This window comes from Lithobates pipiens, unplaced genomic scaffold, assembly GCF_037356315.1.
Source record: "Lithobates pipiens isolate NorthernLeopardFrog02 unplaced genomic scaffold, aLitPip1_a1.2 Scaffold_10, whole genome shotgun sequence".
NCBI classification, from domain to species: Eukaryota; Metazoa; Chordata; class Amphibia; order Anura; family Ranidae; genus Lithobates; species Lithobates pipiens.
Window position 1 is genome coordinate 6627040 of NW_027507686.1, and position 23285 is coordinate 6650324.

A 23285-nucleotide genomic window follows, 5' to 3' on the forward strand; every position below is an offset into this window, starting at 1 on the left:
AATTGGCAAACAACCCACAATTTTTATCGGGATTATGGCCAACCACATAGACTATATCTGAGATATGAGAAACTTGGGACGTACAGCGTTGAATCTCATCAGCAGTTCCTCGGTCACAGGGTAGCGAAGCTTCATCTTCCGGTACAGCGTGTGCTTCTCGTAATAATTGACCAGCTCCACCAAGTTTTCAAAATAAGCCGAAGTTCCCAAGACAAACAGGCGGCCATCTTTCTGGATTCTGCAGTGCTTCACTTTACCCTCCGCCCTACAATATGAAAATACAATTACACCGGCTGAGATTTAATGTAGCTCCCCGAATTTATTTTACTTGGGCTGCCACGTTGGGTAAGAAAAGTATTGGGTAGGATAGAAGGAGCTCCCGGTCACTCCTTCGACGCCACCCATGACTTCTTGCTGAAACGACCATCGAGCCGAATTGGGAAGGTAGCAACCCAAGTCCCCAAATAGTCCACCACCACCGTTCACCATTGGGCACAACCCACTGGAAGGGACTTCTTCCCGGTTGCCCACACAGCCACGCACCCACAACCATAGACTGATCTAGTCAGTCCAGTGAGGTCTCCAGCAAACCAGAGATGTTGGGTGAGAGAGCAAACAGGAGCTAAGACTTAAACCAATTTGACAAGTGCAGCTCAAGGCTCCACCAGGTACTCTTATGTAGCAACCGCTTACAGTGCAGACAAGGACAGAGCTCGTCCCTGCTGTAGACATCTAATGCAAAAGGGAAAAGTCCAGGAAGTCGCACATCTCTGCATAACCCCCGTAAGAAGGTGTAGGACAGCCTCAGCCCAGGATCCAACCAGCCCAAGGAGCTAAGTCATGGAGATTCCCATGACTAAGCTCCACGGGCTGGTTGGAGCCTGGGCTGAGGCCAGGCATGTACTGGCCATTGGGACTACCGGGAGTCTCCCGGTGGGCCGATGGCTCTGTGGGCCACTCTGATTTAAGGGGGCTGGTAATGGGACACTCTGATGTAAGGGGTGCTGATGGGACACTCTGATGCAAGGGGGTGCTGATGGGACACTCTGATGTAAGGGAGTGCTGATGGGACACTCTGATGTAAGGGAGTACTGATGGGACACTCTGATGTAAGGGGTGCTGATGGGACACTCTGATGTAAGGGGTGCTGATGGGACACTCTGATGTAAGGGGGTGCTGATGGGACACTCTGATGTAAGGGAGTGCTGATGGGACACTCTGATGTAAGGGAGTGCTGATGGGACACTCTGATGTAAGGGGGCTGGTAATGGGACACTCTGATGTAAGGGGGCTGGTAATGGGACACTCTGATGTAAGGGGGCTGGTAATGGGACACTCTGATGTAAGGGGTGCTGATGGGACACTCTGATGTAAGGGGTGCTGATGGGACACTCTGATGCAAGGGGTGCTGATGGGACACTCTGATGTAAGGGGGCTGGTGATGGGACACTCTGATGCAAGGGGCCTGGTGATGGGACACTCTGATGTAAGGGGCCTGGTGATGGGACACTCTGATGTAAGGGGGTGCTGATGGGACACTCTGATGTAAGGGGGTGCTGATGGGACACTCTGATGTAAGGGGGCTGGTGATAGGACACTCTGATGTAAGGGGGCTGGTGATGGGACACTCTGATGTAAGGGGGCTGGTGATGGGACACTCTGATGTAAGGGGGTTGCTGATGGGACACTCTGATGTAAGGGGGTGCTGATGGGACACTCTGATGTAAGGGGGCTGCTGATGGGACACTCTGATGTAAGGGGGCTGGTGATGGGACACTCTGATGTAAGGGGGCTGGTGATGGGACACTCTGATGTAAGGGGGCTGGTGATGGGACACTCTGATGTAAGAGGGCTGCTGATGGGACACTCTGATGTAAAGGGGCTGCTGATGGGACACTCTGATGTAAGGGAGTGCTGATGGGACACTCAAAATGTAAGTGGGCCGGTCTGGGTGAAGTCCAGGGCCAAATTTCTGTCCCAGTCCAGCCCTGGCTGAGGCTGTCAAACACCTTCTAATGGTGTTTTGCAGAGATGTGCGACTTCCAGGACTTTTGCCTTTCCTGTTAGAGACTAAGACTTAGAACACTGAGCTAGTGGTGATTAGTCACATTCAACTGGACTTGTTCTATAACATTGAAGACGTTTTATAGCTTTTCCAACCACTTCTTCAGTTCTAATGAATGTCGGGAGGATACCCCCTATACAGGTAGCACAGACACCTTAACCCAATCACCATGGAAAGCATTAAGGCAGATGTTGATTGTCCAAGAACAGGATGGGAGGTGTGAAAATGGTGGAACCTCCCTGTTCTTGTTGCATCATCCCATCCTTGATGTCAGGAAGTCTGCATAGGTGTCAATCCATCTATTCTCATGGCTGAAGGTGTGATTTGTTAAATTGCTGGGCTAGAAATGGGAAAATGGCAATTATATGTGGAAGAATGGAGGGTGTTGAAGGCCCCACCACTGTTCAATAATAGTTATACCAGGTTGACACAGATGGCCTCTTTTAGGCTTCTTGTGAACCAGTTGTCTTCTATGTTCTTAGGCAATGAACATTGGCCTTGACACAGTCCATGGGGATTGGATGAAGGTGTCGATGCTACCTTTGTGGATATAAATGGTGGGGTATCATCCAGACACTCATCGGAACTAAAGAAGTGTCTTGGAGAACATCTTCACCATTGCAAAACAAGTTTAGTTGAATGTGACTACTAATACATGTACCATGATGAGGATCAATGAGAACCTTCACGGTCAGTGAAATGAGCGCAGATTAGATCAATGGTTGGCCATCGGTGGTGTTATAAGGTCTACCACAATACCACCTTGTATGCTCATGGTTTGTGAAGACATGGTGTCAAGGCAGATGTTGATCGTCCAAGAACAGGATGAGAACTTTGAAAGTTTTCAAACTCAACTATGGAGGTCAATGGGAGGGCGCCACAAGAGCAATCGATAGTTTAACATAACACCCCCCCACCCCCCACCCTAGAAAGAAAAGCAAACATTCATGCCAGCTGCTTCTATGTTGTAGAGAGTGCTGTCACCCATACAGAAGGGCCCATAGTCTGATGTATGTGCAGATGTGGTGAAGGGCCCTGCCAGGCATTTGGGTCCCAGCACGCACATTTACTGGGGTTCACATGCATGCGCAGTCACACTGTGTTGGAAGTGTTGGGACTTCCATACCAGCTTACCAGCTCCGTCTTCATTCATACGTGGTAGAACCCTCCATCCCACATGCACAGATGTGCTGCAAGGCCCTGCAGCACATCTGAGCACACACAGAACCCGGGAGGCAAACGTCATTCACAACCAGGCGAAAAAAGGGGGAGAAGGCTGGAAAAAATGTGTTTTCATTTAGGGGCCACATGCTTGTTGGCAGACTGTGCAAACTGACTAATTAGGAATTCACAATTCTGTAAGAAGATGTGGAGAGGGGAATGCCCCTCATCCGAGTCATTTAGCTGTTTTTGGTTGTAGGAAGATCCTGTGGAGAGTTCCAGCTGTTGGACGGTTTTGAATGGAGTTGGGCTTAAATTCTTCACGCTTCATTGAATTAGTACAACAGAGAAGATTAGGTCCTTTCTAAACGTCCAATCAGAATCCTGGGATGAAAAATAGGATAGAATGAGAAAGGGAGCACCTACCTGAAGGTGATGGCGTAGGAATTTGGCTCGTCTCTCTTTCGTATCAGAAACGCTCCATCTCGCGGTATCCTCGTCAGCATTTCTTCAGCTTCTCCTCGACTCAGGTTGTCGTAATACCAACTACACCAAAATGAATAACCGGTCAGTGATCCATCCATTAACCACAGACATTAAAGGGAACTGGGCCCCTTCTTCTTATGTGACAGCAACGGTGCTTTGGCGACACACAAGTAGGACAGGGAAAAGGTGGGTCACCTCCAGCCACTTCCTTCTACTTTGCTTTTGACTAATTTCCTGATAGTGGCCACCAATACTGGGATGGGTTTGTCCAGCACCCAGGGCAAGGATGTGGAGGTTCCATGTACCACAAGATGGACCTTAACTGGAGCTGAACTGTCAGAAGTCTGAAGGGGGTGTAGCAACGTGTTTCAAGTTGGTACAACCTCTTTCTCAAGCCTCTTACCTGGGGATATGCTGAAAGAGGGTACTAATAAGCTGGGGATCTGCTGAATGAAGATACTAATGAGCTGGGGATCTGTTGAACAGGAGTGTAATGCGTGTGGGATCAGCAAAGCTGGGGTTTACTACTGAATGAGGCATCTGAAGAGCTAGGGGTACTAATGAGCAGGGGATCTGCTGAACAAGGGTACTAATAAGCTGGGGATCTTCTGAATAATGGTACCATTGGGAGGTCAATCAGTCAGCTCAAGGAACCCTTAGCCTCTGAAGGAACTTCTAGCAACCTCTGAAGGAACCCTAGAAACCTCTGAAGGAACTCCTTGAAACCTATGAAGGAACTCCTAGAAACCTCTGAAGGAACTCCTAGCAACTTCTGAAGGAACTCCTAGCAACCTCTGAAGGAACTCTTAGCAACCTCTGAAGGAACTCCTAGCAACCTCTGAAGGAACTCCTAGCAACCTCTGAAGGAACTCCTAGCAACCTCTGAAGGAACTCTTAGCAACCTCTGAAGGAACTCCTAGCAACCTCTAAAGGAACTCCTAGCAACCTCTAAAGGAACTCCTAGAAACATCTAAAGGAACTCCTAGAAACCTCTAAAGCAGGCATGTCCAAAGTCCGGCCCGCGGGCCAATCGCGGCCCGCAGTCCGGTTTTGAACGGCCCGCCTGGTGTGCTGCGGGATCAGGGCTGTCAAATGAGCCGATCCCCGGCACTGTGTGAAGCTCCGTCGGCTTCAAAAGTGAAAGTAAAGTGCAGAGGAGTGTGCTGTGCCCTCTGCTTCCCCCTACAGTGCAGTACCCGGCTGAATGAGGAAATGGAATGGAAAGGTACTGTACTACAAGCTAGATTCGTTTTAAAAAGGCTTCATTTATGTGTATGTGTGTGTGTGTGCATGTGTGTCTGTATGTATGTATGTGTGTACATGTGTGTCTGTATGTGTGCATGTGTGTCTGTATGTATGTATGTGTGTACATGTGTGTCTGTATGTGTGCATGTGTGTCTGTATGTATATGTGTGCATGTCTGTCTGTATGTATGTGCATGTGTGTCTGTATGTGTGTGTGTGTGCATGTCTGTCTGTATGTGTGTGTGTGTGCATGTCTGTATGTATGTATGTGTGTGCATGTCTGTCTGTATGCATGTGTGTGCATGTGTGTCTGTATGTATGTATGTATGTATGTATGTATGTGTGTGTGTGCATGTGTGTCTGTATGTATGTGTGTCTGTGCATGTGTGTGCATGTCTGTATGTATGTGTGTGCATGTGTGTCTATATGTGTGTGTGTGTGTGTATGTGTGTCTGTATGTGCATGTGTGTGTGTGTCTGTGCATGTATGATTGCATGTGTGTGTGTGTCCATGTATGTCTGTATGTATGCGTATGTGCATGTGTGTCTGTATGTATGTGCGTGTATGTCTGTCTGTATGTGTGTGCATGTATGTGTGTTTGTATGTGTGTGCAGCATGTGTGTCTGTATGTATCTGTGTGCATGTATGTGTGTGTGTGTGTGTGTGTGTGTGTGTGTATGTATGTCTGTATGTGCGTGTATGTCTGTATGTATGTATGTGTGTGCATGTGTCTGTATGTGTGTGTGTGCATGTGTCTGTATGTATGTAAGTATATGCATGTGTCTGTATGTGTATGCATGTGTCTGTATGTGTGTATGTCTGTGTGTATGTGTATGCATGTGTGTTACTTTTAATCCAGACCCCCCCCCCCCCCCCCCCATTCTTGTACCATCAGAACTGATTTTGTGGTGCTTGTGTGTGTGATAGCAGCCAGGATTGCTGCTCCTCTGAAAAGCAATCCATATACAGATCGCTTTTCAGAGGCATTTGAAAGGTGGTAAAGAGGCATTATGTTGCCTCCTCACCACCTGTTTTAAGCCCGTAAATGTAGCATCACTATACCGCAACTGTGCAGTCTACACAGTTGCGGGGTAGTTGCAGTGCAGGCCCATTCACCCTGAGCATACCTCCAGCTGCAGCCACAGCATGTGTACACCCCCAGCTGCTCCCTCTGCAGCTAAAGGGGGAGAAGTTGGGGGTGGTAAAAACAGCTTAACCATGTAGTTTTACTGCCCCTCCAATAAGCCCTTGGTTCACATCTGCATGGCTGCATGCTGTGTGTAGGGCAGCCCATGCATTTCAATGGGCTTCCATACCCACAAAAATGCAGGGAAAGAAGTCCCAGAGCTTTTTTTTTTTTTTTTAATTGCGCTGCACCAAAAGCACCCCATGTTTCCAATGTGTGGGGTACCATTAAGACTTAACGGTACCCCTAAAGAACAGAGCATTCGTCTGTGTGTCAGGCAAACGAGCGCGACAAAGGCACGAGAATTTTTGTTGGGCCAGGTATGAGTGCTCGAATGACCGAATTTTAATGGTTCAAAGAATGTCAGGCAAAATGGTCGGCCCTCACACATGTTCACTTCATCGAATCTGGCCCTCTTTGAAAAAAGTTTGGACACCCCTGCTCTAAAGGAACTCCTAGCAACCGCTGAAGGAACTCTTAGCAACCTCTGAAGGAACTCCTAGCAACCTCTAAAGGAACTCCTAGAAACATCTAAAGGAACTCTTAGCAACCTCTAAAGGAACTCCTAGCAACCTCTGAAGGAACCTAATGCCCTGTACACACGACCAGACTTTTCAACATCAAAAGTCTGACAGAATGATTCCGGCAGACTATTCGAACGTGTGTGGGCTGCAGCGGACTTTTGATTTGCAAAAGTCTGACAGACTTTAGAAATGGAACATGTTTCAAATTTTTCCGACAGAACTCTGCCGGACCCAGTTCCTACTGAGAAATCCGCTCGTGTGTATGCTAGTCTGACGGACTTAAACCGATGCTAGGGCAGCTATTGGCTACTGGCTATGAACTTCCTTATTCTAGTCCAGTCGTACGTCATCACGTTCGAATATGTCGGACTTTGGTGTGATTGTGTGTGCCCAAGTCTGTTCATTCGGAAAGTCCGTCAGAACTCTGTCAGAACTCCGTCAGAACTCCGTCGAAAGTCTGCCGGACTTAAGTCCTGTCGTGTGTACGCGGCATTAGAAACCTCTGAAGGAACTCTTAGCAACCTCTGAAGGAACTCTTAGCAACCTCTAATGGAACTCCTAGAAACCTCTAAAGGAACTCCTAGAAACATCTAAAGGAACTCCTAGCAACCTCTAAAGGAACTCCTAGAAACCTCTAAAGGAACTCCTAGCAACCTCTAAAGGAACTCCTAGAAACTTCTGAAGGAACTCCTAGAAACCACTGAAGGAACTCCTAGCAACCTCTGAAGGAACTCTTAGCAACCTCTGAAGGAACTCCTAGCAACCTCTGAAGGAACTCCTAGCAACCTCTGAAGGAACTCTTAGCAACCTCTGAAGGAACTCCTAGCAACCTCTAAAGGAACTCCTAGCAACCTCTAAAGGAACTCCTCGAAACCTCTAAAGGAACTCCTAGAAACCTCTGAAGGAACTCCTAGAAACCTCTGAAGGAACTCCTAGCAACCTCTGAAGGAACTCCTAGTAACCTCTGAAGGAACTCCTAGAAACCTCTGAAGGAACTCCTAGCAACCTCTGAAGGAACTCCTAGTAACCTCTGAAGGAACTCCTAGCAACCTCTGAAGGAACTCCTAGCAACCTCTGAAGGAACTCCTAGCAACCTCTGAAGGATCCTTAGAAACCTCTGAAGGAACTCCTAGAAATCTCTGAAGGAACCCTAGGATATTTTAGAACCCTGGTTGAGAATGGCTGCCATAGACACACAACAAATGGACATAAAGAAAGACTTACTCCTTGCACAGGTGGGGGTTGGGGTTTGGAACGGCGTCCGTTAAGCGCAGCTCGAAGTCGGCACAGCGCAGCGAGGACTCCCTGTAGTGCTGTATTAGCTCATAAATACTGTCGAACGTCAAGTTGTCGGTCAAGTAATACTTCACGTACTCTCCGTCCGTACAAGAGCGGATCCGGCAGTGCTGGACTCTCCCTGACCTCCTGCAAGAAGGGCACCACCACAAGATTAGCTTCTCTTCCATAAAACAAAAAAGAGCTAAGAACGAAGGAAGGAATGGTCGGAGAATGGATGGATTTCATTTACTGGATATACGGAGAACGGTCATAACATCGGAGCTTTCAGGCTTTTTTTATAGCCTGCCTATAAAAGATGAAGACTTTGGGATTAAAAAGTACCATTTCTGATGGCACCAATGAAGTCTCTGCAAGACGGCTTTGACTTTCGAGCTGACCTGGAAGTCCTCTCTGATTGGCCAACTACAAGGCAAGTCAATTTTAACCCCCAAAGCTTTAAATGGGCTGTGACAGCCGGAGCCAAAAGGCAGGGTTCCCAATCTTCTTGCACTGTGATTGGCTACACAGTGCTGATGTCATCAGGAGTCCGGCCCACCAGTTTCCACTCATCAATAGTTGACTGTGAGCTCAGCTGTGGTTGGTGGCTTGGTCATCGTTTTGCCCCACATTTAAGCAATGGTTCTGTGTTGTATTGAACTGCATTAGGTTATTATTGTTTTTTAGTGTGCTGACATCTAATGGCAGTTTTGGGCCACTACAACTTGTTTACTAATGTTATTTGGTATCTTCTTCTGTCCTCCCCTCCTGTTTCCTGCTAGTTGGTTAAGTCATAGCTAGATCCTACCAACTTCCACATTCCCCCAGTCAGTGTAAGTTATTCACACAGACAGGGCTCGGGGAAGTTACCGTCTGGAAATTCTGAATTTTGGAAATTCGGAATTTTGGAATTGGAAAATTCCGAAAATTGGAAAATTCGGAAATTCAAAAGTTCAGAAATTTTGAAGTCGGATATTCGGAATCTCGAAATTCGAAAATTCAGAAATTTGAAAATCTGAATTTTCGAAAAAAAACGAATAAACGAAAACTAACATATTTTTTGTAAGTGAACAAGTGTCTATTATTATATTTTTCCCCTTTTATTAGGGGTGGGGGGGGGGGGGAGCTATGGTGAGACATTAAGGGTGTAAACAGAGCCCTGATGTCTCTTCCATGAAACAGAGAGAGGAACTGAGACAGTCTCTTTCTCTGCAGCCTCAGCTTTACTATGCTTCAAACTGAAGCATAGTAAACTGTGTTTATTATGTTTCACTGATGAATGACGACAGGAGCGATCGGCACCAATTTCATGTGATCATTTAGGAAGGGGTTGTATGAAAATGTTTATCAGCACCCCTCCCCCATCTCACTCTCCATCCTGACACAGCTGTAGCTGGCATGAGGGGGAGGAGGGGGAAGAGGGGGTGCCAGGGGATCGGTGAGGGGGAGGGGGGGATAAAAGCAGCAAGAGCGATCTATTTCCGGAGTTCAGTCCCCCTGTGGCTCCTCTGAAACACCCAAAGCCAGCAGGGGGGGAGAGGAGGAGAGGTCAGCAGCTGCAGGGGGGCCACGGGGATGGGGGGGTGGGTGCTGCACCGTGCAGAGTGCGTGGCAAAGCCGGTCTCCTCCACACCGTTCTACTTCCACAAGCACTGCGGGTGTCCCGTAGGATGATGGTCAGGAGGAGGAGCGCTTAGCCACCCCAATGTGTCCACAGCAGCCTGGGGGGGAGGGGGCGCTCCTGAAATCTGGGCCCAGCACCCCCTAGGTCCGTCCTTGCCACCCCCATTTTGTTTCCATCTGTGTCCCGTTGTGGAGATTTTACTATACTTGTATGAATACAATGTATACAATTGTTGTGTGGATGTGACACACATCTGCACATTTAGAGTGAAAATCACTGTATTTTCTCTAATATATGTAGTTCCTATATTATTAGCCCCCAGAGTATTAGAGACATTTTTTTATTATTACCACTAGGTGGCACTGACGACATAGGAACTCTGTATATTAGAGACAATAGGAGGTCTTCTATACAAGACCCCCGAGGGTTGCGGAAGGTGCTGATCGGCAGCCAAAAAAGCCCCCTGATTGGCCGCATTATTTCACAGAAAGGAAAAATTGGACAGCAAAACAAAAAGTAAAAAGGAAATGATTAAAGCATCAGAATATACAGAATATACAGAATATACAGAATATACAGAATATAGCACGGCAACATTTCCCGTATATAGAAGCCACCTGTATAGTTTATTGTTAGGATGAGTTTCCTGCAGTTTATCTCTAGACATACCAGAAGGAGAGAGTATAATCATTCCGGTACGACTCGCTCTCCCGCACCAGGAAAGTGCCGTCTTTGCCGCCCATCTCAGCGCAGTACTCCTGCAGCAGCCGCTCCGCCATGAACCGGCCCTCCGGCATCCTCCCGTGGAACCATTTCTCCTGCACATGCTGCTCTTGTGAAGACTGAGAAAGGGAAGGGAGAGAATACAAAACCGCAGTGAATACGAGGAATGATCCCGGGAAAGAGAACCCGGTGCCAATCAACCCGTCTACTACCTATATGTTATACAGCAATGATCATTATATACAACATATAATAAACATAGGCATACATACATAAACAAACATACTGTACATACACATACATACATAAATACAGATACTGTACATAGACATACATACATGAACACACATACTGTACATAGACATACGTACATAAACATACATATACATATATAGACATACGTACATAAATATACATACATAAACACACATACTGTACATAGACATACATAAACATACATAGTACATAGACATATATACAAAGACATACATATGGACATACATACATACATAAATATAAATAAATGGATATACATACATATACATACATAAACTGACATACATACATGGATATACATACATAGACATGCATACAGTACATACATACTCATACATACATATGCACACGTATATATATATATAAAAAACTAGACATACATACATAAACATACTGTACATACATGGATATACATACACACACACACACACATATGTACATACATTGATATACAGATATACATACATAGACACACATAAATAGGCATAAATACATAGACATATATAAACAGACATACATACACAAACACACATAGACATACATACATAAACATACAAGGACATACATAAATAGACATATATGCAAATATTTAAACAGACATACATACACATGTATATAAAAAAGACATACATACATAAACAGACATACATACACATGTATATAAAAAAGACATACATACATAAACAGACATACATACATGGATATACATACATAGACATGCATACTGTACATACATACTCAGACAAACATACACACACACACACACACACACACATATATATATATAAAACTAGACATACATAAACATACTGTACATACATGGATATGCATACATAGACACACATATGTAAATACAAAGATATACAGATATACATACATAACCATACATACAAGGATATACATACAAGGATCTACATGCATAAACATACATAGACATATATAAACAGACATAGATACACATATATACTGTATGTAACCATACATGCATACATAGACATGCATACATAAATATACATACACATATATAAACAGACATACATCAACATACACAGACAGACTGTATATACTGTACGTAAACATACATACACATATATAAATAGACATAGGCGCACATACATAAACATAGAAAACATTTGTGGCCATGCAAGGCAGCCTGGGACACGTCATGTGAACATACTCTAAGAGGGAATATTATGGGATATCAATATCACGACACATGGGTCTATTCATAAAACAATGAATCATTTCGATCGATTCCTCTGATATCATCTCCAACTAGAGTACAAAATATTTTCTCATTGAGATGTTTCAGAAAACAATCCCACATTTTGGCCACTAGATGGCACTGATGAGGATGACTATTAGAGAAATGACAGGCTGCGTGTGCACAGCATACACGAACGTGTTGTGTGACATTCGTCCGACGAACGTTCACTGAATAGACCATATTGGTGGATTTCCGTTCAGTGGAAGTTCTGAGTTCGGCTTTAACACTTTGCAGATATTTGTTGTATTTCCCGGCAGTTTCTTCCTATTCTTTGCATTCAGGACGGGTACGAAATGCTCATAAAGCCCGCCTGGCACATGTCTGGCGCGTTCTTCACAAGAACGATGGCGGAATGCGCGCGCGGACTTATTTATAACGTCTACACAGCTCTCAGTCCGGCGCTCTGAGGATAATGCATCTCGCCCACAAATACTGCGGCGGACGGTAAGGGCTGATTAGAGAGAATTACCGGTTTGGAAGGATGACATTTCACGCCGCGGTTATCGCCTCCGCCGCCGCGCTCCGACGATCGCCAAATACGTCTTTTTTCAATCTTAAGAAACGCTGCGTGTTTATGTGGACCGTTGCTACATTGTAACATTTCATATCCTTCATACGTCCGCCGAGCTCCGCGTCAGATCAGTAAATGAAAGCGAAGCGCTGGGAATTGATATGAAGCGAAGTGCGCTGGAAATCACAAATAAGACGGAGGGCCCAGAGAACGATCGAATGCCGAGCTCATCGTATGACATCGCCCACACACAGCCCCGTCACTGCGCTTGGGTGGAATGGAACCAACATGGCAAAAAACTAATAAAATATAAGAAAAATACAATTAAAAAATTAAAAAAAAAACCCCGAGGTTGTCCGAGCAAAAAACGCGGAAGAGAATATTCGATCCGCTCCAGAGAAGGCGGCGATTGTACCATGAAAAAATACCGAACATATTACATTGTACGGGGGCAGTATAGATTTTATCATTATTCATCCCACTGATACCAATGATGGGGCACTATTCCTCCCACTGACACCAATGATGGGGCACTATTCCTCCCACTGACACCAATGATGGGGCACTATTCCTCCCACTGACACCAATGATGGGGCACTATTCCTCCCACTGACACCAATGATGGGGCACTATTCCTCCCACTGACACCAATGATGGGGCACTATTCCTCCCACTGACACCAATGATGGGGCACTATTCCTCCCACTGACACCAATGATGGGGCACTATTCCTCCCACTGACACCAATGATGGGGCACTATTCCTCCCACTGACACCAATGATGGGGCACTATTCCTCCCCCTGATACCAATGATGGGGCACTATTCCTCCCACTGACACAAATGATGGGGCACTATTCCTCCCACTGACACCAATGATGGGGCACTATTCCTCTCACTGACACCAATGATGGGACACTATTCCTCCCACTGACACCAATGATGGGGCACTATTCCTCCCACTGATACCAATGATGGGGCACTATTCCTCCCACTGACACCAATGATGGGGCACTATTCATCCCACTGACACCAATGATGGGGCACTATTCCTCCCACTGACACCGATGATGGGGCACTATTCCTCCCACTGACACCGATGATGGGGCACTATTCCTCCCACTGACACCAATGATGGGGCACTATTCCTCCCACTGACACCAATGATGGGGCACTATTCCTCCCACTGACACCAATGATGGGGCACTATTCCTCCCACCGACACCAATGATGGGGCACTATTCCTCCCACTGACACCAATGATGGGGCACTATTCATCCCACTGACACCAATGATGGGGCACTATTCCTCCCACTGATACCAATGATGGGGCACTATTCTTCCCACTGACACCGATGATGGGGCACTATTCCTCCCACTGACACCGAAGATGGGGCACTATTCCTCCCACTGACACTGATGATGGGGCACTATTCCTCCCACTGACACCAATGATAGGACACTATTCCTCCCACTGACACCAATGATGGGGCACTATTCCTCCCACTGACACCGATGATGGGGCACTATTCCTCCCACTGACACCAATGATGGGGCACTATTCCTCCCACTGACACCAATGATAGGACACTATTCCTCCCACTGACACCAATGATGGGGCACTATTCCTCCCACTGACACCGATGATGGGGCACTATTCCTCCCACTGACACCAATGATGGGGCACTATTCCTCCCACTGACACCAATGATGGGGCACTATTCCTCCCACTGACACCGATGATGGGGCACTATTCCTCCCACTGACACTGATGATGGGGCACTATTCCTCCCACTGACACCAATGATGGGGCACTATTCCTCCCACTGACACCAATGATGGGGCACTATTCCTCCCACCGACACCAATGATGGGGCACTATTCCTCCCACTGACACCAATGATGGGGCACTATACATCCTACTGACACCAATGATGGGGCACTATTCCTCCCACTGACACCAATGACTGGGCACTATACCTCCGACTGACACCAATGATGGGGCACTATTGCTCCCACCGACACCAATGATGGGACACTATTCCTTCTACTGACACCAATGATGGGGCACTATTCTCTCCACTGATACCAATGATGGGGTACTATTCCTCCCACTAACACCAATGATGGGGCACTATTCCTCTCACTGATGCCAATGACGGGGCACTATTCCTCCCTCTGACACCAATGATGGGGCACTATTCCTCCCACTGACACCAATGATGGGGCACTATTCCTCCCACTGAAACCAATGATGGGGCACTATTCCTCCCACTGACACCAATGATGGGGCACTATTCCTCCCACTGAAACCAATGATGGGGCACTATTCCTCCCACTGACAACAATGATGGGGCACTATTCCTCCCACTGACACCAATGATGGGGCACTATTCCCCCTACTGACACCAATGACGGGGCACTATTCCTCCCACTGACAGCAATGATGGGGCACTATTCCTCCCACTGAAACCAATGATGGGGCACTATTCCTTCCACTGATACCAATGATGGGGCACTATTCCTCCCACTGACAACAATGATGGGGCACTATTCCTCCCACTGACACCAATGATGGGGCACTATTCCCCCTACTGACACCAATGACGGGGCACTATTCCTCCCACTGATACCAATGATGGGGCACTATTCCTTCCACTGACACCAATGATGGGGCACTATTCCCCCTACTGACACCAATGACGGGGCACTATTCCTCCCACTGATACCAATGATGGGGCACTATTCCTCCCACTGACACCAATGATGGGGCACTATTCCCCCTACTGACACCAATGACGGGGCACTATTCCTCCCACTGATACCAATGATGGGGCACTATTCCTCCCACTGATACCAATGATGGGGCACTATTCCTCCCACTGACACCAATGATGGGGCACTATTCCTCCCACTGATACCAATGATGGGGCACTATTCCTCCCACTGATACCAATGATGGGGCACTATTCCTCCCACTGATACCAATGATGGGGCACTATTCCTCCCACTGATACCAATGATGGGGCACTATTCCTCCCACTGATACCAATGATGGGGCACTATTCCTCCCACTGATACCAATGATGGGGCACTATTCCTCCCACTGATACCAATGATGGGGCACTATTCCTCCCACTGACACCAATGATGGGGCACTATTCCTCCCACTGACACCAATGACGGGGCACTATTCCTCCCACTGATACCAATGATGGGGCACTATTCCTCCCACTGATACCAATGATGGGGCACTATTCCTCCCACTGACACCAATGATGGGGCACTATTCCTCCCACTGATACCAATGATGGGGCACTATTCCTCCCACTGATACCAATGATGGGGCACTATTCCTCCCACTGATACCAATGATGGGGCACTATTCCTCCCACTGATACCAATGATGGGGCACTATTCCTCCCACTGATACCAATGATGGGGCACTATTCCTCCCACTGATACCAATGATGGGGCACTATTCCCCTCACTGACAGCAATGATGGAGATTGTAATGCATATAAGACTACTGATACAGTAATATAGCCGAGGGGTGGAATAAACCCCCTACAAAATAAAAAGCAATAAAAATAATTTAGGAAAGGCGAATTTATTTGCGGTGATTACCTTGGCGGCGCTCTCTTCTGTAATTTGCTCAATTTCATCGCCATAGGAAAGCCGATCGCCGGCGATTGCGCAGTATCGAACGGACCATTTCTATAATAGAAATAATAGTCACATACAGAATATTTAAAAATGACAGCTGTGAATTTTAAGTCAAATTAATATAAAAACAGATCCCAATAGGCATTATTCTAAAGGAAACAGCAGAGGGCGCCAGCTAAGTGCAGTACATAGGAAAAGATTTTATTAAAAATCACAAGTGGCAACTCACAAGATGGGTGAGGATAAGAGAATGTAATCCACCCAGTGAGGTTTGCTGTTGAGCCTCAGTGTGTCTTCAGGAGCCAGGAAGCAGAAGTCTTTTCCTATATACTACACTTAGACAGCGCCCTCTGCTGTTCCCTTTATATATTGCAGAGCTTACTTTAGTCTCATTGAGGAGCTGCTATGGATATCTTTGGACTTATTGACTTTTTAGTTCCCCACTGGGAGGCGGGCTACCGATCATGTGATTGCTACAGGAGCCAATCACAGTGATCACACAGCTGGGAACTCTGTCTCTGGGCTCCACGAGGTTAACAGCCTCTTAAAGGGGCAGTGGGAGGAACCCCTCATTGTGTGCAGATCCAAGACCTCGCCTGAAATCCGAAATCTCAGGTTTGGAGTGGACTGGTCCTTTAACAAAAAGTTTTATTTAAAGTTTTCATATTAAAATTAAAAAAGAAGTGGCACAAAAAAAAAAACAGCGAACACCCAGTATAAAGGAGAAGGCGAGCGAATTACCTGATCTATAGGGTCCCACATGTAGAGCTCCCCCTGCAGTTTGGTCTCTTCCTTACTGTCGTCTGTATTGGTGACATAATCTCCTTTGGGTCCCAGTTTTTTGTGCTGCAATCAAAAGTCACAAGAAGATGTAAAGCCAGGCTGTGCGGCGTTTAGCGTTTAGCGCTGCCTATCAAACAGTAACACTCGTAACCTTTTTTTCATCCTCTGCGGGATCTTTGGCGCAACGGATCTCCCGCAGCCACTTTGCAGCAACTTCCTGCCTACATGCACACAGCAATGATGGCTGACAAGGAGAGGCAGAGTGCGCCACCTAAGTGTAGTCGGCAGAACATTTATTTAAAAGACAAAAAAGACGAGTGGCTACGCGTTTCGAGGCCCAAAACTGAGCCGACGCTTCTTTTCTGGCAGGGAGAGAATACGGAAGTAGTAAGTAAATAACAGTTTTTGTAAACTTCTCTTTATTTCTGCGTTTTCTGTTTTATCTCTATCTCCAGTTAGGGGGGCCCTTTTTCAAATTTTTACTCATCTGAAGGCACACACCTAATAAGCTATAAGCAGTGACGGCGACCCTCGGCACCCCGGGTGTTTTGGAACTACATTTCCCATGATGCTCAGCTAGCACTGCGGAGCGCATGAGCATCACGGGAAATGTAGTTTCAAAACATCTGGGGTGCCAAGGTTCGCCGAGGTTCACTGAGCCATAGCCAGGGCCGGACTTACCATTGGGCTTGACTGGGCTCAAGTCCATGGGCCACGCCCAATAGGGGGCCCCACGGGCCCCCAGCCGAGATACATAGCCGAGTGTGCTCGGCTAGGCTCACAGTCATGCCCAGTCCCGCCCTATGATGGACATAACACAGGGACTGGGCGTGACTGTGAGCCGATCCGAGTGCACTCCCCTACTCTTGGCTCTGCTCGGGACTGCGAAAGGACCCGAGAGCCGGCGAGAGGACCCGAGAGCCACCAAGAGCACCTGAGAGAACCCGAGAGACCCGAGAGCACCAAGAGACGCCAAGAGGACCCGAGAGACACCAAGAGGACCTGAGAGGACCCGAGAGATCCAGAGAGGACCTGAGAGGACCCGATAGATGCTGAGAGGACCCAAGAGCACCCGAGGGACACTGAGAGGACCTGAGTGGACCCGAGAGCCACCGAGAGGACCTGAGAGGACCCGAGAGATGCTGAGAGGACCTGAGAGGACCTGAGAGCCGCCGAGAGGACCCAAGAGCACCAGAGAGATGCAGAGAGGACCCGAGAGCCACCAAGAGCACCCAAGAGGACCCGAGAGACGCAGAGAGGACCCGAGAGCCACCAAGAGGACCCGAGAGCACCGAGAGATGCAGAGAGGACCCGAGAGACGCTGAGTGGACCTGAGAGGACCCGAGAGACACCGAGAGGACCCGATAGATGCCAAGAGGGCCTGAGAGCACCTGAGAGACGCCGAGAGGACTTGAGAGGACCCGAGAGCACCCGAGAGACGCTGAGAGGACCTGAGAGGACCCGAGAGCACCCGAGAGACGCTGAGAGGACCTGAAAGAACCCGAGAGCCGCGAGAGGACCCAAGAGCACCTGAAAGACCCCGAGAGCCGCTGAGAGGACCCGAGAGGACCCGAGAGCTGCCAAGAGGACCCGAGAGCACCCAAGAGACGCCGAGAGGACCCGAGAGCCGCCGTAAGGACATATTCCGCAACCCATCACAGTTTGCTATGGAAGTGACGCTCCATCGCCGCCATCATACACTAAGCCCCTGTACACACGGTCGGACATTCTGCCAACCAAATCCGTCGGATTTTGTCCGTCGGATTTTGCCCGTCGGATCTTGTCCGAAACTGTTGCATACACACGGTCGGACTAAGTTGTTGAAAAATCCGATCATTCAGAACGTGATGACGTAATTTCGTTACAATGGGACTAGTAGCCAATAGCTTTGATGTAGGAATTTGATCTGAGCATGCGTGATCAAAATTCTCTACACATGATTGGAGTACGTCCGATCGAACCAGTTGGTCGGAAAATATTTCCAAAGTGTTGGAAAATTGGGTCCGACGAAGATTCGGACGGAATCAGTCCGATGCATACCACACACAGTCGGATTATCCGACGACACGGTCCGATAGGACACATTCCGACGGATTCTCCGACCGTGTGTACAAGGGCTTAAGAAGGGGTACAACGGACATGTTGTTACACCCACCGGAGTTTTGCATTTTACACATATTTATAACAGTAAAGTGAGTTTATATAGTGAAATACAGGACTTACATCTCCGTCTGACTGCTTAGATGTTGAATTTTAAAAGCAGCGAACTTCTGTCAGATTAGCAAACCTGTGAGATGAGCAGGGATGCCGCTGCTTTTAAAATTCAAGATCTAAGTAGTCAGACGGAGTTGTAAGTCCTGTATTTCACTATAGAAACTGACAAAATGCGAAACTTCGGTGGGTGTAACAACATGTCTGCTTTGCCCCTTCTTAGTGTATCCTTACTGTGGACCAGTGTGGGGTGTACCAAGATGGCGGCGACGGAACCTCACTTCCGTAGAAAAACTGCGATGGGTCGCCGAATATGTTGTTACACCGCCGAGAAGGACCCGAGAGATACACAGGACTCTGTATCTCAGCAGCCCCATTTTTAAACTTCAAGACTGCAATGGCAAGGCTGCAGATGGATGTGCAAGGCTGCAGATGGACACTGATAAGGCTGCATTGATGGGCATTTAAATGTAAGTTTTTTTTCCTTAAACTTTCCTCCTAAAAGTTTTTTCCCTTAAAATTCCCTCCTAAACTTGGGATGCGTGTTATAGAAGGCAGGACTCGAAAGTGACTCAAGCCCAGGGGCCCCCACCACCCTAAGTCCTGCCCATGGCAACAGCATCAGTCCAGCAGAGCAGCTTGCTTTGCAGCTCCCGTTGTCTGACTGACGCCAGTACTGAGCTGAGTTTCTGATAAGGGGATGAGTCAAAATATATTTTTTTTGTTTTTCCATTCCCCTTAGATGTTGGTGCAGCTTTACCTTGATGATGATCTTCTCCTTCAGCTGGGTGGGCGAGGGCAGTTGGTCGGCGCTCGCTTCGGTGGGTTTGGTCAGCAGAAGATCTCCGAAGACCTCCTTGAACACCTTGGCCATGTACCTCTGCTGCTCTACATTGCAGTGTTCCTCTATGGAGAGTATGACTGGGTACCTGAATGAGACATAGAACAACTCAGTACTGTCTGGGATAAAAAAAAATTATTTGAATTAACATCCAAGCTTTCAGGACAAGTTTCCGGGGTGTGCCCCCCTTCTTCAAGGTCCAATCAGTCCACCTCAAGGAAAGCGGCTACTGATTGGGGATAAGGAGGTCTGGACAACGTTACGGAAGAGATTTTGAGATGACGTGACAACTGTATTACTGGAAAAAAATAGTGTGCGTTGTGTGCAGACACCCCCCTTCATCAGGGCTCATGTGTTACGTCATCTCAAAATTTGCAGGACTCCATAGGATATTGATGGTTTTCAGATATTCAGAATTAGGTATCAGGTAATATGGACATCAGATTGTCCTCACCCCTCAATGTGCTGGTGATATTACCTGATACCAGTCTATATATAAATATCCTTAACACCTTAGAGCCAACGCCTGCCAACCCTTTAAGGCAGGGGTCTCAAACTGGCGGCCCTCCAGCAGTTGCAAAACTACAATTCCCATGAGGCATTGCAAGGCTGACAGTTACAAACATGACTCCCACAGGCAGAGGCATGATGGGACTTGTAGTTTTGCAACAGCTGGAGGGCCACCAGTTTGAGATCCCTGCTTTAAGGGGTCTAGTATGCGGGAAGGCAGGGTGGGCAGTATTGTCGGGAGGAGGTGCTGGGGCCCCGAATGGGTCCTCGAAAAGGCCCAGGTATCAGGCATACACAACCGTATTAGTAGCCCCCAAGCGCCGCCAAGCTGATCCCGAGCGCCGATGAGCCCCGCCAAGTGCCGCCGAGTCACATAGCAGGTCCCGCCTTCTGGAGCCTGCAGCGCCTATGATGGACGTCCCACTGGTCCAATGGCAAGACCGCGGGACGTGTGGCATTCATCATACGAACAGCAGGCTCCAGAAGGTGGAATTACAATGTGGCTGCCGTGCCACATCACTGTGAGATCCCCGCTCGGCGCTCGGGCGGGCGGCTCTCCTCTCCTCCTCTGGCTGCCTGCTGTGATGATGGGCGCACCGCACACCCCGGCTGAGCCAAGTTGAGTATCCGGCACTTACCCGCTCGCCCGTGTGGCTGGGCTGTGGTGTCCTCTCCTCCTCCCCTGGAGTGCGGGCAGCAGCTGCTCCGGTGTTTGCTCCTCAAGCTTCCTCCGCCTCGTGCCTCCTCTTCCTCCAAAGCACTAGGCATCCAAAGGGATAGCCTGACGCTTTGGCCAGTCGGGAAACAGGTTTCACGACCTGCTTCCTGATTGGTGGGGAGGAACTTTTAGTGTGAAAAACTAAACCTTGTGGACGGCCTTCCCAGAAGAGTTGAAGGTGTTATAGCTGCAAAGGGCGGAGCCAACTCAATATTGAACCGTACAGACTAAGACTGGGATGCCATTAAAGTTCATGTGCGTTTAAGGGCAGGTGTCCCAATACTTTTGGTAATATAGTGTATATATCTATATCTATCTATCTATCTATATATAATTTATATATATATATATATATATATATATATATATATATATATATATATATATATAGATATATATATATATATATATATAGATATATATATATATATATAAATATTTATTTATTTATATTTATATATTATATTATATTTTATATATATATATATATATATATATATATATATATATATATATAAATAAAATTATATATATCTATATATATATCTATATCTATCTATATATATATATATATATATATATATATAATATAATATAATATATAAATATATAATATATATATATATATATATATATATATATAATTCTAAGCCTGTTGCCAGGCTTAGAATTTTCTGCTGAATCCGCCATCACCGCCGCAGCGTCAGTCATAAATTCTTTAATCTGACCAGTCTCACAGTAAAATAAATAAAATCCTTTCTACGACACCGGTGTAATCTCCTTTCTCCAGTTTGATGACCCTTATTCACCTGCTATTTATATGGACGGTGAAATAAACCATGGTCAGGTACGGCTCATAAAGGACTAAATAACTCAGGTTGGTCTACGTGGTAAAATAATAATAGTGGTTAGCTCTGGCCTTTTTTACTTTTATCACGTCAAGGTCATACAGTTACTTAAGAGTTACAGCGCGGACTCACTCAGAGGTGACAAATGCGTGATCTTTAATAGCTTGCACCACGTCGTCAAATTTAATTTTCGTTGTTCTTGTCCATCCGTGATAAATAATTGGCTTTCCGTCAGGACCGTCCCAGCAGTCCACTGGAGAGAGGAGAGAGAGAGAGAAAACCATTACACTTTAGATAAGCTCAGAGCATCCTCTACAGCAAGGGCTTCCTCGTTCCTCGCTACGTCTGGAGATTCCAGAGATGACTTTGGCTGCAGAATGTGTTCTCCGTGGTGACTGACTGACTCGCTGTTTTTAAAACTTCTACTTATAACTATGATGGAGCGTTAACCCCTCCCCGAGATCTCTGCACTGAGCTCTAGGGTCTGCACACCTGTTGGATCCATTATGAGGAGCTCCCGCCATACCTACGCTAAGCTCCTGGGTCTACACATCTGTTGTGCCCACATTAAGAAGGGCTTCCACCATCTTTGTATTGGGTTTCTGAGCCTGTATACCTGCTGTGCCTATCAAGAGGGATCCCACCATCCCTGTGCTAAGGTCATAGGTGTGTACACCTACTGTGCCCATTATGAAGGGCTCCCATCATCCTTGTGTTTGGTTCCTAGTTCTGTACACCTACTGTAGCCATTATGAAGGGCTCCCACCATCCTTGTGTTGGGTTCCTAAGACTGTACACTTACTGTGCCCATTATGAAGGGCTCCCACCATCCTTGTGTTGGGTTCCTAAGACTGTACACTTACTGTGCCCATTATGAATTGCTCCCCGCACCCTTGTGTTGTATTCCTAGGTCTGTACACCTACTATGTCTATTATGAAGGGCTTCCACTACCCTTGTGTTGGGTTTCTAGGTTTGTACATCTGCTGTGCCCATTATGAAGGGCTCCCACCATCCTTATGTTGTGTTCCTAGGTCTGTACACCTACTGTGCCCATTATGATGGGTTACAACTATCCTTGTGTTGGGTTTCTAGGCTTGTACATCTGCTGTGCCCATTATGAAGGGCTCCCCCTATCCTTGTGTTGAATTTCTAGGTTTGTACATCTGCTGTGCCCATTATAAAAGGGCTCCCACCATCCCTGTGTTGGGTTTCTAGGTTTGTGCAGCTGCTGTGTCCATTATGAAGGGCTCCCACCATCCTTGTGTTGGGTTTCTAGGTTTGTACATCTGCTGTGCTCATTATGAAGGGCTTCTGCCATCCTCGGGTTCCTGGGTCTGTACACTTACTGTGCCCATTATGAAGGGCT

The 23285-nt window shown here is 47.0% G+C and overlaps 1 protein-coding gene across 3 annotated transcripts in view; it reads right to left on the minus strand.

Moving 5' to 3' along the window:
- Positions 1-23285, minus strand: part of PLCG2 (phospholipase C gamma 2) — a 232807-nt gene that overhangs the window by 81551 nt on the left and 127971 nt on the right. For all 3 annotated transcript variants that reach the window (XM_077451313.1, XM_077451297.1, XM_077451305.1), the window contains exons 13-20: positions 22051-22171; positions 19762-19930; positions 16749-16853; positions 15969-16058; positions 10235-10407; positions 7891-8091; positions 3653-3772; positions 85-265 (exon numbers count right to left, since the gene is read on the minus strand). In XM_077451313.1, coding sequence (XP_077307439.1) covers positions 85-265; positions 3653-3772; positions 7891-8091; positions 10235-10407; positions 15969-16058; positions 16749-16853; positions 19762-19930; positions 22051-22171 — 1160 coding nt within the window. The remainder of the gene's footprint in view (positions 1-84; positions 266-3652; positions 3773-7890; positions 8092-10234; positions 10408-15968; positions 16059-16748; positions 16854-19761; positions 19931-22050; positions 22172-23285) is intronic.